The sequence below is a fragment of the Tasmannia lanceolata genome, unplaced genomic scaffold, assembly GCF_043159265.1.
Source record: "Tasmannia lanceolata isolate RefF3 unplaced genomic scaffold, GAP_Taslan_0.1 ptg000013l, whole genome shotgun sequence".
NCBI lineage: Eukaryota > Viridiplantae > Streptophyta > Magnoliopsida > Canellales > Winteraceae > Tasmannia > Tasmannia lanceolata.
The window spans coordinates 13,928,792-13,950,739 of record NW_027518690.1 but is presented as its reverse complement, the minus strand read 5'-3'; the positions used below and the strand labels follow the sequence as shown (position 1 = coordinate 13,950,739).

At 39.1% G+C, this 21,948-nt stretch overlaps 2 protein-coding genes across 2 annotated transcripts; both read right to left on the bottom strand.

The window, feature by feature from the left end:
* Positions 1-8,035: 8,035 nt before the first annotated feature.
* Positions 8,036-21,331, bottom strand: LOC143889856 (Rubber elongation factor protein (REF)). Its single transcript, XM_077394230.1, has 3 exons — positions 21,173-21,331; positions 20,826-21,056; positions 8,036-8,755 (listed from the first exon to the last, which is right to left on the bottom strand). Exons 1-3 carry the CDS (start codon positions 21,185-21,187, stop codon positions 8,294-8,296), a joined length of 708 nt encoding a protein of 235 aa, XP_077250345.1. The 5' UTR covers positions 21,188-21,331; the 3' UTR covers positions 8,036-8,293.
* On the bottom strand, positions 13,790-18,036 carry LOC143889857 (uncharacterized). The gene is made up of 4 exons (XM_077394231.1): positions 15,747-18,036; positions 15,532-15,666; positions 15,398-15,454; positions 13,790-15,302 (listed from the first exon to the last, which is right to left on the bottom strand). Exons 1-4 carry the CDS (start codon positions 15,831-15,833, stop codon positions 15,159-15,161), a joined length of 423 nt encoding a protein of 140 aa, XP_077250346.1. The 5' UTR covers positions 15,834-18,036; the 3' UTR covers positions 13,790-15,158.
* Positions 21,332-21,948: the final 617 nt, after the last annotated feature.

The following is a 21,948-nucleotide window of genomic DNA, read 5'->3' as shown; positions in this document are numbered from 1 at the left end:
CATCTAAACCCATCAAAAGAATGCATACAGATGAGGTTATTCCAAATTGTCTAGCACATTTATTTCAGGCCACTTGACAAAAATTCACAAAATCATAATTCCTTGACAAAGGAAATATCACTAGAGGTTACAAAAATGTCAACCTAATAGGTCTCGGATAGAATCTCAGCTTTATTTTATGTGTCCCAAACAAATTAACAGAAGCACATTGACCATACAATATCAAGTTAATGCCTTAATCTCAATAACCAGCATTTTTTTTTTATACGATTGAGAAACAGGGAATATAAAGTCCAATTAGACAGATAACTCCTTAAGAGGGCATTAATAACTTACTGTTTCAAACATGATAACACCATTGCTAACAGCTATTCGATTTCTTTAAACCCAAGAGGATTACAAATAATATAATTGTCAATGCTACTATTTTAGCTAATCATTGAACTCGTTAACAAAAGCCATAGACATACCCATTACAGATCATGTTCTTCATATCAAAATACAAATACATGACTATCTTTTGAGGATAACCAACAGTCACACTATTGACTCTCAAATAGTACTCAATTTTATCATATACTAGCATAATAATCAGACCAATTTAGAGCTTTATATTATCCTTTAACCCATGTAAAAAAATATTCTGTGCATGCAAAAATTATCTGTGCAAAACTCATCCATCAACTCCTACAGTGATAACCTGTACATAGCATGCTAATGTAAAAAGATGGTCAAAACACATGAACATGTTATACAACAAGTTATACAGATATCATGTTTTAAAAGTAAAGGTCTGTAAACCTATCAACATTGAAATAAAATAAAAAATGATAGATCAAGAGACCTGTGATGGCTATGATATCCAATTAAAAGGGATTTGGGGTGGATCCAAAACTAAAGACAATATAGAAGAAATTGGGGCTGGAACTTGCAACAATTTTCAGTACAACAAGAGAAATATATACAATCACACAGGTTAAGGCTAAAGAGCTTAATCATCAAATTTCTAGAAGTTTTATCCTGGCCTTATCCATAGGGGTTCTATAGAGTTACATCATTAGCAAAATAAAAATAAAAATAAAAATAGAAATAAATAAATAAATAATATGAAAACATTGCAACTAAAAAAAAATCAATAGCATAAACTCTCTCTCGTACATAAATACTCAGAAATTCAAATCAAATGAACATGAGAGAAATTAAAACCTAGAGAACCAAAACCAGTGCTTTAAAAAAAACATAGATCTATAAAGAATCATATTTACAAAAAACATTTCAAATTATAAAATCAAAAGGACTCAGATAATCACGATTTTTTTTTTTAATAAAGTGCAAATACCTCTTCAAACAGGAAATTAGTAAATAATAAATTTTCATCTCTTCGCATACAGAACCTAATATAAAATTAGTTCTTAGATAAATTGAAAAATCATTTTAACAATAAAATCTTAACAATCTAGCTATTTAACATAATTCGAGGCAAGTAATTTTTATTCAAATAGTAGAACAATCGAACGTACCAAAACAAATTTTCATCATTCAAACATCTATTCCTTCTGCAAATTAAAAATAGAAGATTACCTGATGGAGATTATAATCAAAATTTGCTGTAATTTCTTCCTTGAATATTTCTTAAAAATTCGCTTTCATCCTCAATCCAGATCGGAGCTCACCGAAGCTAGCAGATCTGCTCGGAGAAGAAGGCTTTTGGCAGAGCCTTGCCAGATCCACCGGAGGAGAGGATTGGGAAAAGAAAATCATGAAGGTTAGGCGTTTCAATACTCTAATCTACTCTCTCTCTCTCTGATGCTCTAATTTTCTTTTCTTTTTTTTTTTTTTTTACAAATATGAGGCTTTGTATGAACAGATCTACAGTTCTGATGAGCAGATCTGAGGTTTTGAATATGAGAAATCAACGAATTTGAAGCAGAAGTCAATCGGAGAAGAAGAAGTGCCAAAAAGTAAGGATCTAACAGAGGATAAAAGAGATGAGATTGCTGTTAACGATGACTAGTTAGAATCTAGCCGGAATCAGGTAAGAACTTAGTCAGAGAAGATGAAACAACGATCGAAGGAAGAAGAAAATAGGATTTAGGGTTTGGATCAGACGAGATCCAGTTCTCTAGGTTTTGAGATCAAGAGGAGAAAGAAATAGAAAAAACGAAGAAAAAGAAGCCTTGGCTGGAGCTTCGACCGGAATATTGAACGGAGAAGATGATCGGAATCGGAAAAACAAGAAAAACCTCTCGTTCTCTCTCTCTCTTTCCGTAGAGATTTTTTTTTTCTTCGAAAATGAACTTAAGATGGTATTTATATAAAATTTTGGGATTGATATCCGCACCCAGATGGATGAAGCGCGCGAAAAAATTGATTTGCGCGCGCGCCATTTCTGTTTTATTCGGCTCGGGCACGTCTCTCACAGGATAAATTCACCCCCCCTCTTCCGGTTTGCACTATGATCTTCTCGCGGTTCGTTTGCTAGGCAAACGCACTCGGATTCTGACGAAATTTTGCAGGGAGCTAGCTGGGACTCTAAACTAGCTTAGGGTGAAATTTAGGACCCTAACTCAATCATTTGATGAGGTTTTGCTCAAACTGAAGGGATTAGGGCACGGTCAAAATGGGGTGTCTACAGGGCCCTTTATGTTTTGTGAGCGCCACCTCATATAAGCTATATGAGGTGACACCTTAGGAACTCTATTCTCTAATGAGGTGTCATATTTTCAATGTGATGTGAATTGGACTTATGATGGATTGCGTATGGCAGGTAATAAATATTAACATCACGCATCAGATACCAGAGGTTGTGGGAGTATCAGAACCTAAAACAAGTGAGCAATATGCATAAGCTACTCTCAAGATGCAAGCACAGAGGAGTGAAGGTTATTGTAAAGTTGTTCAAGCCCTCTTCAAGCTTCAGCAGTTCCGTTCGTTTCTTCTCAAGTCTACTCGTCTCAAAGACTCAAACCCTATCTAAACTAGGGATGCAACTCAGGTCGGGTTGGGTCGGGTTGAGGCCAACCCGACCCAACCCGAGGAACCCATTTTTGCAACCCAACCCGACTGGACCCAACTCGACCCGACCCGATTTGTAATTTTCTCAACCCGACCCAACCCGATTTCACCATTTGTTTGATTTCTCCATTTTATTTTTGTATTTCCATCTCATCCTAGTCATTAGATGTTCCCCAACAAGAGGGTTAATTAGGACAACTTTTACCAAGTTTTTTATTTCTTTCTAGATTTGAGTTGTATAATGACAAAACAAACATAGAAGTAAAATTTTTATACATATCAGAATTGGAAATCGGGTTTCGGGTCGGGTCGGGTTGCCCGACACCCCAACCCAACCCTACCCGATTTTCAATTCGGGTTGATTTTTCCCAACCCAACCCAACCCGATTTTAAAAAAAACTTAACCCAACCCAACCCAACCCAACCCAAATTCGGGTTCAACCCGACCCAAGTTGCACCCCTAATCTAAACAGTGTAAACGAAAGAGAGAAAATGAGAAACTCTCTTTTAAGTTTTAAAACCCTAGCTCTGATCTTAGCCCTTGATCTCATTTTCTCTTTTAAAATAAAAAATGTTAAAAAATATCCAAAAACCCGTGGGTTGACCCGACCCGACCCTTGCTTTTGCGGGTTGGGTCACCCGCGGATAGGTTTTGACGGGTCACTAAAAACCCGACCCGTACCGGCAAATTTGCGGGTGGGTTGGGTCAACTCGCTGGCACGGGTCGCGTTTGCCAGGTCTAGTGAAGACCAACAAATAAATGGTTTAGATCATCCAGATTGGTGGGCCCACAACAAAAATCAACGATTTAACTTTTCTTGGCAAAATCATAAACAGTTTTTATGGATCAAGGGGCTAATATTACATGACCAAGGTATTCTCAACAACATTTGGTCATGTTTGATGTTGGATCATGGCCATTAGAGCTCAAGCAGGAACAGAGAGCCACGATGAGATGGATAAATATCGGCCATTGATAGCGTCCACTTAAATATAAATTTTCCTTCGCATATTTAATATTTTACTCACATGTAGTTTGTTTAGGGAATTGCTAGGCACCGTAGCAGAAGGCATTTTGCGGACGGTCTGTTACACGAGAGATCAGCCACCTCATGATAAAGACAAAATCTATTGAAAAGTAAGCCTATGTGGCTGCTTCTCACGCAACAGACCGCCCACGAAATGCCTTCTGGGATTGTCCCTAGCAAATCCCTTCTTTTTTTATATATATAAAAAGATATTTTCATAGAATAAACATTATTTTACAATTGATGAATTATCTTAATTGCATTACATGTCCGCTTGGAATATGAAAGAGAGTGAATCATACTGAGTCACATGATAAATTAGCTTTAAGTAGATGACTCCTCAGGTGGTTGAACTTGAGAAATGATAAGATAAAGCTACTGATGTTTACTACCATGTTCATGTTTTAATAATTGCACAAACTGAGCTTGTCTTTTCCTTTTTAATTGGTTTCCGAGAGTTTTTTGGGGAACTATAATAGCTTTTGACAGCTGCTTAAATAATAAAAGACTAGATGATTTAGTGCAATTATAAAAAATGGTAGTGCATATATCAGTAGGCCTAAGATAACTATTCGTAATATCCCTCTTAGACTTTTGGATTAGTTATCTCAAGTGATAGGAAAACAACTTAGTAATGCACCCTGAAACATCATTTTTATTCATATCTCCACCAAATATTCTTATCCCCTCTCGTTCATTAGCATTGAATGTTGAAGAGATTGGCAAAAACAGTCACTTGAGAAAACAAGTTAGATTTTTTTGGAAACCCAAAATCCTAATCTCTCTCTCTCTCTCTCTCTCTCTCTCTCATGGTGCAGAAGGTTAAAATCTTATGCTGGTTCACCACAGCTTTGGTGCAACATGGCGATTTGGTGCAACAATGTTATCTCGGTGCTTTGATGTTAATGGCGATTGACTATGAGATTATAGTGAAAGTCATTTTTATTTTGAGGAACGTATATTAATTTCAGATTGATACACAACGAAAGTATGAAGTTTGATCGTGAACTAACAAACAATAATATTTTCTTTGAAGTAAATCAACTTTATTTAATAGTAAATAAGAAAAGATACCTATGCAAGCGCAAATGGTGCTGAGGGTTAAAATCTCATGGTGGTTCACCACCAAGCTTTGGTGCCACATGGCAATTTGGTGCAACAATGTTATTTTGGTGCTCTGGTACTAATGACGATTGACAAGGAGATTATGACGAAAGCAAGTATGAGAGAGAGAGAGAGAGAGAGAGAGAGAGAGAGAGAGAGAGAGATTTAAACCCTCTGACCTGCAAGCATGCCACTCTATATTGGAGTTCTTTATTTAGTGAACAATGTGCTTGCAAACCACATATCTCGATATTCCTCCCTACAATTTGCAGAGTCTAAGACCGCTGGTATGAGGGCTACGAAATATTTGAAATTGTATTGTTCGACATCAATATGAAAAGTACCATTTTGGGATATTTGTTTGAAGTGGGACGAGGAATTACAAAAAAAAGTGACTTTTAATGTATATATTCAACCCCATCAATGTACACTCACCCTCTCGAATGACAGTTTTCACTGAATTTGATCAAAATATCACATAGTAATTTTCAATCAATCACCTAACTCTATATTATTTAAGAGAATTTATATGATGCCCGACCGTCAAAATCCAAGGGCAGGTGGTTCCCTTGGATTTTGACGGTCGGGCACCATATAAAAACTCATTATTTAAAGGGGAATGATATCAACACGATCATGTTTTAATTTTCCATGGTCCTAGCTTGTTGTTTCTTTCTTTAACCGGCTTGCCAAAGCGTTTTGGGAACTGTAATTACCATTTGACAGCCGTTTAAATACTAAAAGACAAGAAGCTTTAAATTAAATATAAAAACATTGCGGCGGTGATATCATTTCGCTATTTAAATTTTGAGTTAAATCATGGCAACTAGGGTTGTTATTTTAAAACTTAACATAATAAAAAGAATAAATAAGTTTAACTTATAGATTTGGAAATGAAAATTATACTCATACTCAGCCAAGATTGACTATGCACATAAAGATAAAATTGATTGTGTACATAAGGACTCATTCTTCAAAAAGGGAGGAGAGGAAGGTAAGGGATAGAACAAATTCGGGAAACCCAAACCTAGGGGGGAAATAAAGAGAAGTACATTCTCTGTAAAACCCAAACCTAGAACTATAGAGTTGAAAATCAAATTTGTTACAATTGTGCAAAGTTACTGCTGGTCTCTAAAGTGATGTATCGACCCAATAATCACAGGATCATATAATCCTCATACATTGCAGTCATACATATCCTTGTAACCGAGGCGCAAATCATTTTATTTGATCCAATTTTTTAAGAGTATTCAGGTGGATTAAATATCAATGATGCACTTTTGCATACCCATTATGAGCACACAACCTTGGGCTCACAGATTTCTAAAATTTCCATTGTTTACTCTAAATTATGAACATTTTAGTATTTAGTCATAAATGTTTTTTCTGGCAATCCAAACATGCCGAGGTGGAGAGCATGTTTAGTCATAAATGTTTTTTTTATTGCAATTCAAATATGCCAAGGTTAAGGGTGTCAATTTTGGCTCGGGCTCGGAAGCTCGCTCGAGCTCGGCTCGTTATATATATACATTAAAAGGGTTGTCCAGGGAGTGGAAGGGGGAGGCAAAATATGTCACTTCTTTTTTGGAACCCCATTTGTTACTTGGACCACCCCCCGTAGTGTAAAAAGAGTAGTCAAATTACACTAGATAGAGCAGTCCAGGAAAGATGAGGGGTGTGAACTTAATATAACCCGAGCTCGATACTCGGCTAAGGTGGAGAGCTTACCAAGCTTAGAGAATCACAACCCTATTTTCTTCTTTGTTGGTTTCCTCCAATGTGGCTTAACCACAAACTAAAGTGAATAAGAAATGTTGTTCATAGGCATATACACCCATCATACCTCACAAAATACCTTTTTCAGTCACATTTAACGTGCATGTAAAATCATAAAATAGGCATGCATAAGGATTCAAACATGTTCCTTAAGAGACACCATATGTATGAGGAATTGATATGGTATCCCCACCTAAAATAAGAGCACTAAAACTGTGAAAGTTCAAACATTTGTTGAATGATCCAAAAACATCATCCGGTGGGCCACACAGCATGTCCCAAACTCTTTGGACAATCTTAACCCTCCAATCAATGGATGCTTTTGTACTAAATCCGGATTGTAGGCTTATATTGTTTTAGCAGCGCCAACCTTTGGTTGGCCACTGGTCAAAGTTGAGATCGTTTGAAGGGAAATTTTCGAGGGCTACCTATCCATGGTAGGGCCCAATAAATGAATGGGGCCCATGGTTGGGTTCTAGGCCAAAATTGCACCTTCTAGATAACACTAAGCTTTAGCCAGGTGGTGGCGTGCAATTCAATATTTAAAACAAAAATGCTCAATTATTCAAATCTAAAGGCTCAATGTAAATAGGCTATGTCTCAAAAATCATCCCCATTGGATGATCTGATCCCTCTATTCTGTTGAGGGACGACACCAATCGAAAGGGTTAGGATCATCCTATGGAGATGATTTTTCGGGCAAGGTCTATTTACATTGAGGCGAAACAAATGAACCGTTTGGATCTTCAAACAAAGTGGACCTACGTGATTTTTTTTCTTGAAACATACATTATATGATGTCTTGGCATAAGCATACATATCTTTCCTAAATGCAATGGGCCTACTTGTTCAAAGATCTAAACAAGGAAAACAGCATATTCATCCCATTTTCTTTCATGGGTCATCCTTTTTAATGTAAAAAAAGAAGTCATAAACACGATAGACGAGTGGAGAGCATGTGTGCAATGGTAGAGAGAGAATGAGATTGTCAGAGAATGGAAGTGCCGTTTGCTTTTGGGATGGTATTGCAATTATTTTCCAAAATAAGGGACTAACTAGCAAATATGAGGACTATTCAGCAATAATGTGCAAATCAGGGACTAATTGGCAAAAATCCCTAAAATAAACATGTCAATTATAGCATATCTGGACTTGAAACAAAAGGGAGAGAATGTTGGCTTGTAGAAAACATGCAAGAATAATAATATCAAGACAACACCCTTTGCTCTTTTCTGTTTTGGACGGCTCCCATATATAACCAGGCATCTATTTACATTTTCATATATCAACTAAATAGAAGTTCTCAAACAGATGGGTTTTTCAACACAACAGCAGCAGCAAACCTACACATACCACACCAAACCTCCTCTTCACTCTGAGTCACTCGAACGCGATGCTTCTTCACCATCGGCGGCGGCGGCGGCACCTCCTTTTGCTGCTTCTTCTCTTTTGAATTTCTTGGCTATTCTGTCGAGTGGAATGAGGGGGAGATATGTAAAAATGGGGAAACCCTTCTGAGACATGTCGGTGACCAAATGGTTGTACTTGTCAAGCCAGCGGGCAGCAGTCGGAACAGCCATCTCTGCCGCCATGTGAAAGAGGGTCACCTGGTCCAGTGCAAACCACAACTTCAATAGTTGTCGCTCTGCAATTTGCTTACATTTGATAACTTCGTTGGTGTTCGCAACCTCAGACACGCTGCCAGTACGAGCCTTGGATGCAAGTTCATGGGCTAGCTGTAATGCCCTTTGAACTACGGATTGGGTCTGCGTGATTCCGTTCTTTAGCAAAGCCGGCACTTGCTGCTCAAACTTCTTTCCAGCTTTATCTACCTGAAACCACCAACCATTTAAAAAAGAAAAAGAAAAAGAAAAAAACCCATCAAGCCACGAGCAGAATGATGGCATAAGGCCAAGGGTCATACTCTGTTGCATCAGTATGGGTACGAGTGTCGGAATTCGACACGGATATTGAGTGTTGGATTCGTCAAACCTCAAAAAATACGCTTGTGGTTTCCCCAAAATATGTTAATCAAGAATCAAAATTTAATTTTTTTACATAATAATATGCTTATAACAAGTACTATAGGTTAAATAGAGTTAATGCTGTATTTTCATTTAAGAAATTTACTATTAGGATTTTAAAGTAAAAACATGTGGTAATTCCATAATTGAAAAGTTGGGGTAAACATACTCAGAAAAAACAGGCAAAAGAAACCTAGAAGTGTCTCAGTGAATCCTAAATTAGCGGAATTGGGGATGTGCCTGACACGGGTACTTCGAGTACCCATTTAGAAGAATCCATGTAACATAGGTCACATAACATAGGTCACACACATGTTACGAAGTGTGTAACACCATCATATGCATCTGAAGATTTCCGAATCCTATATAATATCATTCAAAATCATTTTCAAGATCAGTTTGTGCCACCAACCATGCAATTTTCTCCATCAAATGAGAGAAAATATGCAAAAAAATTTTTGTTTTGAATGATAGAAAAGAGTATGAATGGATATGCAATTTTTTTAATGAGAAAAATAATTGAATTTGAAAAGAGTAAGAGCAGATAAACCCGATAAAAATAGATATCATCAATGAATGGCATAAATGGCAAACATGGAGAAATAGATGACCACAGGATAAAAAATAGCACGAGTAAATATTGGGTTCACTATTCAAAAGAAGCTGCTCTGTCAACTTAGCTGCCCAGTCACTTGATTGTGCCAGAACCAAGCAGAGTTTCCAAAAGAGTTGGTAAATATTCCAACATCTAAGTAGCTGCCCAGACACTTGATTTAGCCAAGAACCGACCAGTGTTTCCAAAAGAGTTGATAAATATTCCAATATTTTAAAGAAATTATGCCCAACCATGAATTCAACAATTCATCTACTTATGATTTATAGAGCTACGGTTTATGTTCCCTCATTGCATCGTCTGTGACCTTATGAGCACGAGCAGTAACTGGAGCTAGGGTTTCTGTTCCCTCAGCATCCTCACTGATGGGGTGTCAAACAAACACGAGAACATCTTGATCCGGCAATTTCACAATCTAATCCACAGCTAGCAACTCAAAGCAGAAATCTAGCAAATAAAGATCCCTTCTTCTTGTTCATGTCAAGCCTTAAAAACACAATGACGGGATGGCTAAAAACTAAAAAAGGGCTTAGATTTTAGGGAATGAAGGTGGAAAACTCACAGAAGCAAAAGATCCCAACATAATCTTTGCATCAAAGAAAAACAAGAAAAAGTAGGATTACTCTTAAATCATATATCAATGAGGTGGATCACTCCATGTGATACAATACATATATCAGTGATACGGAAAACCCCATGTGATTGAATACAACATCAGTGAGGTGGATCACGAACTACATATCAACGTCATCAGACTTTTGTACATTATCAGTTAATTAAAACTTTGGAAATTTGACGTACGGGGGACAAATAATACACAAAATATCAGAGGGGTCTGGGTTTGTCGAAAATGACATATGAGGGTCAAAACCCGGTTTACGAAAATTTGCATGACAAAAATGCCCCTCTGGCAGAAAGAGAAAAGCTTACAGTGATTTGACTTTGAAATAACGTTTCAGTTTTCCCTCTTCTCTCTTCCCTTCTCTTCATCCGTCTCTGTTTATTTTCTTCCTCCTCTCCTCCGGCAACAGCGATCTCGACGGCGAGCTCGACGGCGATCTCGACGGTGATCTCGACGTTCGTCTCTGTTTTCTAATCCTGGTACGTCGTTTCTCTTTTATTTTATTCAATCTGTTATTTATTTATTTTTTAAAAAAAAAATGAGGTTGAGAGAGATGCAAAAGCGGGGGAAATCCTTTCTTCCTTCGCCGGGAGTTGGCTGAACATCCATTGATTCCGGCAACCTTCTCGGAATCCTTCTTTCTTATTTCTGCTCACTGATTTCCCTTAATATTCCCATTTTCTTTTTCATGCTGTGATTTGTTAGTCACATCCGCGATTCGGTCCCTGTTTAATTTTTTTTTGAATATCCTCTCTATTGAGCATTGGCTAAAACAAATGGCCATGATTTGATCTTGCAACTCATATTCATGTGGCGATTTAAAAAGAGGAAAAGTCTATGGTTCACTTCTGTAAAAATAGCGAAAGAAAATATCCAGGTGGGTCGTGGCAATGCTCTAATGAAAAATATCCAGGCCCCCCTTTACTACTAGTAACCCAATGTAGGTAGTTAGAAACTCCTGAGTGTGAATTTCATGACCACGGTTTGTAGTTGATGGGCCCTCTATGGGGACTTCTTCTACCCCATTTAAGGGCCCATAATACCTTCTTGATGAATACGATGTAGAGCTCCCCTATATTGCCCTTCAAAACCCTCTTTAGGTACTAGTAACCTCACCTAGGTAGCTGAAAACCCTTTTCTGTGAACTTGGGGACCATGGTGGGCAGTTGATGGGGCCTCTATGGGGACTTCTTCTACCCCATTTAAGGACCCATAACACCTTCTTCAATACCATGTGAAGACCCATGTAATGCCCTACAGAGTCCCCCTTTACCTACCAGTAACTCAATATAGGTAGCTGGGAACCCTTGAGTGTGAACTTCATGACCATGGTTTGTAGTTGATGGGGCCTCTATGGGGACTTCTTCTACCCCATTTAAGGACCCATAACACCTTCTTCAATAACATGTAGAGCTCCCCTATATTGCCCTTCAAAACCCTCTTTAGGTACTAGTAACCCCACCTAGGTAGCTGAAAACAATTTTCTGTGAACTTGGGGACCATGGTGGGCAGTTGATGGGGCCTCTATGGGGACTTCTTCTACCCCATTTAATGACCTATAGCACCATCTTCAATACCATGTAGAGCTCCCCTATATTGCCCTTCAAAACCCTCTTTAGGTACTAGTAACCCCACCTAGGTAGCTGAAAACCCTTTTCTGTGAACTTGGGGACTATGGTGGGAAGTTGATGGGCCCTCTATGGGGACTTCTTCCACCCCATTTAAGGACCCATAACACCTTCTTCAATACCATGTGGAGACCCATGCAATGCCCTCCAGAGTCCCCCTTTACCTACTAGTAACCCAATATAGGTAGCTGGGAACACTTGAGTGTGAACTTCATGACCATGGTTTGTAGTTGATGGGGCCTCTATGTGGACTTCTTCTACCCCATTTAAGGACCCATAACACCTTCTTCAATACCATGTAGAGCTCCCTTATATTGCCCTTCAAAACCCTCTTTAGGTACTAGTAACCCCACCTAGGTAGCTGAAAACACTTCTGTGAACTTGGGGACCATGGTGGGCAGTTGATGAGCCCTCTATGGGGACTTCTTCCACCCCATTTAATGACCCATAACACCTTCTTCAATACCATGTGGAGACTCACGTAATGCCTTACAGAGTCCCCCTTTACCTACCAGTAACCCAATATAGGTAGCTGGGAACCCTTGAGTGTGAACTTCATGACCACAGTTTGTAGTTGATGGGCCTTCTTTAATACCATGTGGAGACCCATGTTGATTGTTGAAGCAGTCATGGTTCACTTGTTTTATCTTGGATTTCATTTATTAAATTATTGGTCCAATGGTGGTCACTGAATTCCAATAGCTAGTGCTTATCTGCTTTTTTTCTCAAAAGGTCTGATGCTATGAGTTTTTTTTTTAAAGTCATGTGAGCTAATACTCGCCTGATGCCCTTGTGGGTCAGAATTTTAACAGACCTCCTAATCTGTTTTGGGGGTTTGTCCTTGTTGTTGTGCTTTGAGAAAATTCATATAGAACACTGATCTTTGCACTTATTGGTCAGCTCTTTTGTTTCTTGTTTGCTTTGCTTGATATCTAAGAAGCCAGACCTTAGAGGTTACAAACACGATACATATTTTCAGCTTAGTATAAGAATTGTAATAATTGTTGGTTTGCTTGCTAGCTTTTCTTCATAATAGTAGTGATTGGGAATATGAGTTTATGCTATGTGTTGGATTTTATTGATTTTCTTGCTAATTTCTTTTAGAGATGAAGATGATCAGAATTTTAATGATGGTCAATATAACTGAATTTTTGGGTTATGAATTGATCTCGGTGATTTTGATTTGGTTGTTCATTGCCATACAGTTTTTATCCGGTCAGGAGCCATTGCAAAGCCTTGAAAGATGTTGATGTGAAAGAGTGATAGACTGAAAGTAAGGAAGCCTCCAAGAAGGTCAGAAAGGAGTTTAAAAGGAGAGGAGAGGAAAACGGGAGCTGTGAAGAAGAGAAAGTAAGGAAGCCTCCAAGAAGGTCAGAAAGGAGTTTAAAAGGAGAGGAGAGGAAAACGGGAGCTGTGAAGAAGAGACGAACACATGTAAGTGTGTATGTTGTTAATTCTATCAATCATAGTAAGTTAATTCATTTACCACATATATTTTGGCGATGTAATTTGTTTTGCAGGCTCCATACGTCCCAGCACGATGTTCTCCAGCTTCTTTCAAATCGGCAATGGACAGGATAAAGTTGAAGCCAATCCATTTTGATGCCATAGAAAAGACTCATTTTCGACATCTGTTTGGCATGGAGGACATTATCATGCACAAGCCTCTGATAAGAGCTATCCACGATAAGTGGACTCCTGCCACTAAGATGTTCACGTTAGGGAGTATAAATGTCCCCTTCCTTCCAAGAGATGTTGCATTGGCATTAGGACTGCCACTTAGTGGAGAGAGAATGGAGGTGGTGAGGGTTCTCTCATTCGACAGGACAAAACCCCAACATGTAAATGGGATGGTGGATTCCGAATTAGGGAGCATTGTAAGGAGTGTGAAGATGGATGGAAGGAGTAGGAAACCTGGGAGAGCCAGAAAAAGCCCCTACTTATCAGGAAAAACCCGAAAGAGGAGGCAGAAGGAAGGGAAGAAAGAGGGGGAGGACCCCAACATACCTAAAACCCACTGTTAGGATGATCCAAACCATTCATTTGATAGGCCACAAAGTAAATAGGTAGTACCCCATAAATCATCTCCATGAGATGATCCTAACCCTCAGATCAGTAGAGGTTTCTATAATTTGTGATTAGGCTCATCCAAGCGAGAAAATGGCTAGGCATGACCTATCCACAAATGGGTGCAGATAATGAACGGATTGGATCATTGAAAAGTAGGCAATATAATGAAGCCATTCCATTTATTAAGGGAAGTGATATATCCACACCTGTTTTTTAATTGGGACAGATAACTACAATGTATCTGCGACTGTAGAGGAGCTGATTGACTTCACGTGAGGAGGATTCAACGGTCTTAATTGCCATAAATCATCTCCATGAGATGATCCTAACCCTCAGATCAGTAGAGGTTTCTATAATTTGTGATTAGGCTCATCCAAGAGAGAAAATGGCTAGGCATGACCTATCCACAAATGGGTGCAGATAATGAACGGATTGGATCATTGAAAAGTAGGCAATATAATGAAGCCATTCCATTTATTAAGGGAAGTGATATATCCACACCTGTTTTTTAATTGGGACAGATAACTACAATGTATCTGCGACTGTAGAGGAGCTGATTGACTTCACGTGAGGAGGATTCAACGGTCTTAATTGCCACATACACTGTAGTTGGCTGTCCTATGTAAAGAAAAGGGGTGAATTTATCATTTCCCTCTACGAGGGTGGTTTAGGTATGTTGGGGTCCTCCCCCTCTTTCTTCCCTTCCTTCTGCCTCCTCTTTCAGGTCTTCCCTGGTAAGTAGGGGCTTTTTCTGGCTCTCCCAGGTTTCCAACTCCTTCCATCCATCTTCACACCCCTTACAATGCTCCCTAATTCGGAATCCACCATCCCATCCTTTGGACCCCTCACTTTCAGCTCAACTTCAGTAGATGGTGCCACTTCCTTGCTTACCTCCATTTTCGAACAATCGTTGCAAAGGTTTAACGATCACCTCGTGTGTGGTGCCGAATCTTTCTTCATGTGACTTGGGGTACTGAGACGATACATCTATTAGGGTGGCGGCTGCATCCATGTCACATCCAAGATCAGCTAAATCCGTTCAATCCTCGCACAGCTGCGAGGATAATCGTGCACCTAGAGATGCATTTTCGCCCTTCCTCTCCTCCTCAACCCTCTCCATTCTCCCCCCTGTCCCTTCATTTGTTCTCCGCATACGCTCACATCCTTTTTTCAATTCCTCCTTTATCTTTCCGACATCTTCCTCTCTTTTTCCAACATTTTCCTCTCTTTTTCTTATTTCTTCCCATGCTGCTCTAATCATCTGCCACCGTCTATCCACTACATCTCTCTCTCTTTCGCCAAAATTTTTATATGCTTCCAGTCATCTTCACTACTTTCTTTCTTCAATTCACTTTCTACTCCCAAAACTATCCCCTCGGATTCCAAGTGTTCCTTATCGGCCTCCATTGTCTCCTCAACATCCTAATGTTTAAACATGACAGTCAATGATCAAATTTAAAATATCAACAAGTAAAATAAAATAACATAGGCAACATAGTCCTGCTCGACTGCATTACCTCATCCTTTAGGTACTGTGACTTCTCTAACAGAGATACTTTCAATGTCACCAGCACCTGAATTTTTGAAAAAGATAGTCAGTTAACAAGATAGTCGTATTGATATATACGTTAACAAATTTTTAATATCTCACCTCCGATTTCTTTATCTTCTTCTGCTCCACTAATCGATGTCTTTGATTCGTTTGCTTTCCAGTCCCATTTAAGCACACGTGGACGAGCACTTGGTTTGGTGGGAATCCAAAATGTGGTATGCTCGTATAACCATACTTGCATACATATGAAACACCATGTTAATCATACTATAAACAGCGCAGTTAGAATATTAAACGTCATGAGTCCAAATTACCTGAATTACCAACGAGCAGCCACCAAGGTACCTGCCACCCTTGCTGACTCTGTCTAAGTAATCTACCAGCCAGTCATACACTGCCATCGCCCAATTATACTTGCCAATCTTTCTTATGTCGTCGATGTAGGGCCAGAACAGCTCGTCAGCTCAATGTGCGCTTTTTGTGAAAAGGACAGACGCAAAAAGATACAGGAGAACATATTTGAGGGTCTTCTCTATCGAAGCTTGATTTCGTTCTCTAACTATATTGCTGTAATCTCATTCTCGATAACCGATGCCTTCACGTTGGCCTCTGGAAATGGCCAGCCATGCACTTTATGTTGGGGTTTTGTCCTGTCGAATGAGAGAACCCTCACCACCTCCATTCTCTCTCCACTAAGTGGCAGTCCTAATGTCAATGCAACATCTCTTGGAAGGAATGAGACATTTATACTCCCTAACGTGAACTTCTTAGTGGCAGGAGTCCACTTATCGTGGATAGCTCTTATCAGAGGCTTGTGCATCATAATGTCCTTCATGCCAAACAGATGTTGAAAATGAGTCTTTTCTATGGCATCAAAATGGACTGGCTTCAACTTTATCCTGTCCATTGCCGATTTGAAAGAAGCTGGAGAACATCGTGCTGGGACGTATGGAGTCTGCAAAACAAATTACATCGCCAAAATATATGTGGTAAATGAATTAACTTACTATGATTGATAGAATTAACAACATACACACTAATTCGTCTCTTCTTCACAGCTCCCATTTTCCTCTCCCCTTTTAAACTCCTTTCTGACCTTCTTGGAGACTTCCTTACTTTCAGTCTATCACTCTTTTGCATCAACATCTTTCAAGGCTTTGCAATGGCTCCTGACCGGATAAAAACTGTATGGCAATGAACAACCAAATCAAAATCACTGAGATCAATTCATAACCCAAAAACTCAGTTATATTGACCATCATTAAAATTCTGATCATCATCATCTCTAAAAGAAATTAGCAAGAAAATCAATAAAATCCAACCCATAGCATAAACTCATATTCCCAATCACTACGATTATGAAGAAAAGCTAGCTAGCAAGCAAACCAACACTTATTACAATTCTCATACTAAGCTGAAAATATGTATCGTGTCTGTAACCTCTAAGGTCTGGCTTCTTAGATATCAAGCAAAGCAAACAAGAAACAAAAGAGCTGACCAATAAGTGCAAAGATCAGTGTTCTATATGAATTTTCTCAAAGCACAACAACAAGGACAAACCCCCAAAACAGATTAGGAGGTCTGTTAAAATTCTGATCCACATGGGCATCGGGCGAGTATTAGCTCACATGACTTTAAAAAAAAAACTCATAGCATCAGACCTTTTGAGAAAGAAAGCAGATAAGCACTAGCTATTGGAATTCAATGACCACCATTGGACCAATAATTTAATAAATGAAATCCACGATAAACAAGTGAACCATGACTGCTTCAACAATCAACATGGGTCTCCACATGGCTAGGAAGCACGGGTACTCTCCCGGGGCTCCCGCACCTGCACCCGACATGTATGGGGTGCGGGTACGTCCGGGTACGCCCCGGGTACGTCCGGGGTACGTATCCCCTTTTTTTTTAAAATAAAAAAACTAATTTTGCGTGTCGGGTACGTGTCTTTACTATTTTATTGTCTATTTACTTAAGATTTACATGTAAATAACGGAATACCCCCCTTTTGGATTTATTAAAAATAGTTTCAACACCCAAATCTAAAAGGAAAAAAAGTCAACTCTTCAGTTCTAGTACAAAATTCAAAGAAAAAGGGTCGGGTCAAAATTTTAACTTTCTTAACTTCCAAACGGTGGGGTATTTTTCAAATTTTAAAAATTTATAAAATCTATTTTGTCCAAACATTATTAAATCCCAAAAGTCCGGTAAAAAAAATCTCATAATTTGGTCTCTAAAAATTATTCATCTTGTCAGGCACTACTCAACACACTGGTGACAGACTTTTTTTTCTAATGAATGATGTATTGATGCCTCATGTTATAAAATATGGAACTTAATCACTTAAGAAATAAAGAGTAATATTAGAATTTTCCATTTTGGTGATGTTATTGTTATTTGATTGCTCTACAATTATTATTTTTTAATTTTTATCAATATATAATAAAATATTAAAATATATTATTATATTCGGCGTACCCAAACGTACCCGCACCCGGTTTTTTTGGCAAATCACGTACCTACGTACCCGTGTCGTGTCGTACCCGTACCGTGCTTCATAGCCACATGGTATTAAAGAAGGCCCATCAACTACAAACGGTGTTCATGAAGTTCACACTCAAGGGTTCCCAGCTACCTATATTGGGTTACTGGTAGGTAAAGGGGGACTCTGTAGGGCATTACATGGGTCTCCACATGGTATTGAAGAAGGTGTTATGGGTCCTTAAATGGGGTAGAAGAAGTCCCCATAGAGGCCCCATCAACTACAAACCATGGTCATGAAGTTCACACTCAAGGGTTCCCAGCTACCTATATTGGGTTACTAGTAGGTAAAGGGGGACTCTGTAGGGCATTACATGAGTCTCCACATGGTATTGAAGAAGGTGTTATGGGTCATTAATGGGGTAGAAGTCCCCATAGAGGCCCCATCAACCGCCCACCATGGTCCCCAAGTTCACAGAAAAGGGTTTTCAGCTACCTAGGTGGGGTTACTAGTACCTAAAGAGGGTTTTGAAGGGCAATATAGGGGAGCTCTACATGGTATTGAAGAAGGTGTTATGGGTCCTTAAATGAGGTAGAAGAAGTCCCGATAGAGGCCCCATCAACTGCACACTATGGTCCCCAAGTTCACAGAAAAAAGGTTTTCAGCTACCTAGGTGGGGTTACTAGTACCTAAAGAGGGTTTTGAAGGGCAATATAGGGGAGCTCTACATGGTATTGAAGGTATTATGGGTCCTTAAATGGGGTAGAAAAAGTCCCCATAGAGGCCCCATCAACTACAAACCATGGTCATGAAGTTCACACTCAAGGGTTCCCAGCTACCTATATTAGGTTACTGGTAGGCAAAGGGGAACTCTGTAGGGCATTACATGGGTCTCCACATGGTATTGAAGAAGGTGTTATGGGTCCTTAAATGGGGTAGAAGAAGTCCCCATAGAGGCCCCATCAACTGCCCACCATGGTCCACAAGTTCACAGAAAAGGGTTTTTAGCTACCTAGGTGGGGTTACTAGTACCTAAAGAGGGTTTTGAAGGGCAACATAGGGGAGCTCTACATGGTATTCATCAAGAAGGTATTATGGGCCCTTAAATGGGATAGAAGTCCCCATGGAGGGCCCATCAACTACAAACCGTGGTCATGAAGTTCACACTCGGGGGTTTCCAACTACCTACATTGGGTTACTAGTAGTAAAGGGGGGCCTGGATATTTTTCATTGAAGCATTGCCATGACCCACCTGGATATTTTCTTTCGCTATTTTTACAGAAGCGAACCATAGACTTTTCCTCTTTTTAAATCGCCAGATGAATATCAGTTGCAAGATCAAATCATGGCCATTTGTTTTAGCCAATGCTCAATAGAGATGATATTCAAAGAAAAATTAAACAGGGACCGAATCTCGGATGTGACTAACAAATCACAGCATGAAAAAGAAAATGGGAATATGAAGGGAAATCAGTGAGCAGAAATAAGAAAGAAGGATTCCGGCAAGGTTGCTGGAATCAATGGATGTTCAGCCAACTTCCGGCGAAGGAAGAAAGGATTTCCCCCGCTTTTGCATCTCTCTCAATCTCATTTTCCTTTTAAAAAAAATAAATAACAGATTGAATAAAATAAAAGAGAAATAAATAACAGAAATAAGAAAGAAGGATTTCGGAAAGGTTGCCGGAATCAATGGATGTTCAGCCAACTTCCGGCGAAGGAAGAAAGGATTTCCCTCGCTTTTGCATCTCTCTCAACCTCATTTTCCTTTTTAAAAAAAAATAAATAACAGTTGAATAAAATAAAAGAGAAACGACATACCAGGATTAGAAAACAGAGACGAACGTCGAGATCACCGTCGAGATCGCCGTCGAGATCGCTGTTGCCGGAGGAGAGGAGGAAGAAAATAAACAGAGACGAACGAAGAGAAGGGAAGAGAGAAGAGAGAAAACTGAAACGTTATTTCAAAGTCAAATCACTGTAAGCTTTTCTCTTTCTGCCAGAGGGGCATTTTCGTCATGCAAATTTTCGTAAACCGGGTTTTGACCCCCATGTGTCATTTTCGACAAACCCAGACCCCTATGATATTTTGTGTATTATTTGTCCCCCGTACGTCAAATTTCCTAAAACTTTCATCAATTCATACAGCAAAAATCCATTGCATAAAAAAAATTTATTTCAATTGGACACCAGCCTGACGTCCAAAGAATTCGTCCCATGACTATTATACTGAATCAACTACTTTTGAACCACAAAACAATGAAAACTATCTCTTACTAAACCAAAAAAGGAAACATGAGACCAATCATCAAAATGTCTGGACATTCTACATGAATTCCAAAAGAATTTCAGAGTCAATTCCAGACTCCCTTCAAACCAATGATTACAAAAAAACAATAATATTAATAGTAATGAGACATTATCAAACACAATTGGGTAAAACGAGGTAGACTTTTTGCTATCTCTAACATCACCAACCCACAAAACGTTAAACTCAACTCATCTCAACTAAGAATTTGTCCCAAACTAGTTGGGGTCGGCAAATGAATCCTTCAGAAAATTTTCATGAAGAAGGAGAAAGGATCTACCCGGCTCAAATTTAAATTATCGATTAATAGCATCGTATATAGGGACTACCGCAAAGATTCACATTCTATAGCGCCCTAAAACCCACTGTAATTATCAAATTCAACATCAACAATTAAAAATACACGAATTAACTAAAGAAACTATGAAGATTAAAAGAACAAAAATCAAGAAAACAATGAATAAAGTACAGTTCCATTTCCATAAATAAAAACAAGGATTAAGACGAGTATGCATTCAAGAAAGATAAATGAAAAGACCAAAGATTCAACAGATTATTAAAACATACGATAAAAAACCCTAAAAGAAGAGAGAACAAACAAACCTCGTTATCAACAAAGACAAGGAGATCTTCAGCTAGGGCTCCGAATTTCTCCCAAACAGGGCCAACAATCGTCGTAATAGTACTATCCACTGCAGAAACTCCAGATCTAAGAGGCCCCGATCTCTCCTTCGCATACTCGTATAAATTAATTACAAATATGAAGGCGTTGATCGCAGCAATCTTTATGAACCCTAGATGTTTCAATTCCCGTTTCCCGTTCTCCGATTCGATCTATACACAACATAGATGAACAAATATGATTAGAGAAAGATGAAAAATATCACAATTAGATGAAGATCGATACAAGTAAAGGCATAGAATGAGGAAAAATCAAGAATTTTGCTTACAGTGTTCGTAGCCATCTTGGTGAATGAATGGTTTTTTAGGGTTTTTAGGGTTTTTAGAACTCTGAGAGAGATGAATTTGGAGGAGGCCAAATCAAGAGAAAATAGAGTCAACTTTCTATCCAAGCCGTCCGTTTTAATCGGAGGGTTAGAAAGTGTGACACGTGTTGTACATGCTGTGCTTGAGACGGTACGTCGAGTTCACCTAGAAGTCTCTAGAGGCATAGAATCGTAGACACGTGGCAAGCAAATAGAGGACTAGTGAAGAAGAGGAGAAGGGATGATATGCTTGCCTGTTTTTCTTCCTGGACCCGATGGACCATTTGCTCAATCCGAACCCGACCCCGACCCTACCCAAGTTCGACCCGACCCGAGTTTCTAAGCTTGCAAAAATCAAAGACAATAAAAGATGTCGGGTTTCACACAGGTCAGGTTACCCAAGCCGCCAACCCCTGACCCGAACTAAACCCGGGTTATGAAACTCAACCCGAACCAGAACCCCACCCGACTTCGTTTCTTTGGGCACAACCCCACCCAAGTTGCACCCCTAGGGGTTGTCCCCTAGAATAATTCATTTTCTAAAGAAAATTGCTAAAAAGGGTAACTTTTATGCTCCTTCCTTAAAGAGACAGAGCCCAGTTACATCATACATGGGATCAGATCCGGCTATTCTAGGTCTTGATCCAGCAAGCCTTGGTCAAGTCTCATTGTGAGTTTTGCAAAGTACGGCTAGATTTTCAAAATCCGTACCTATTTGGATTGCGAGAAAACATTTTTGA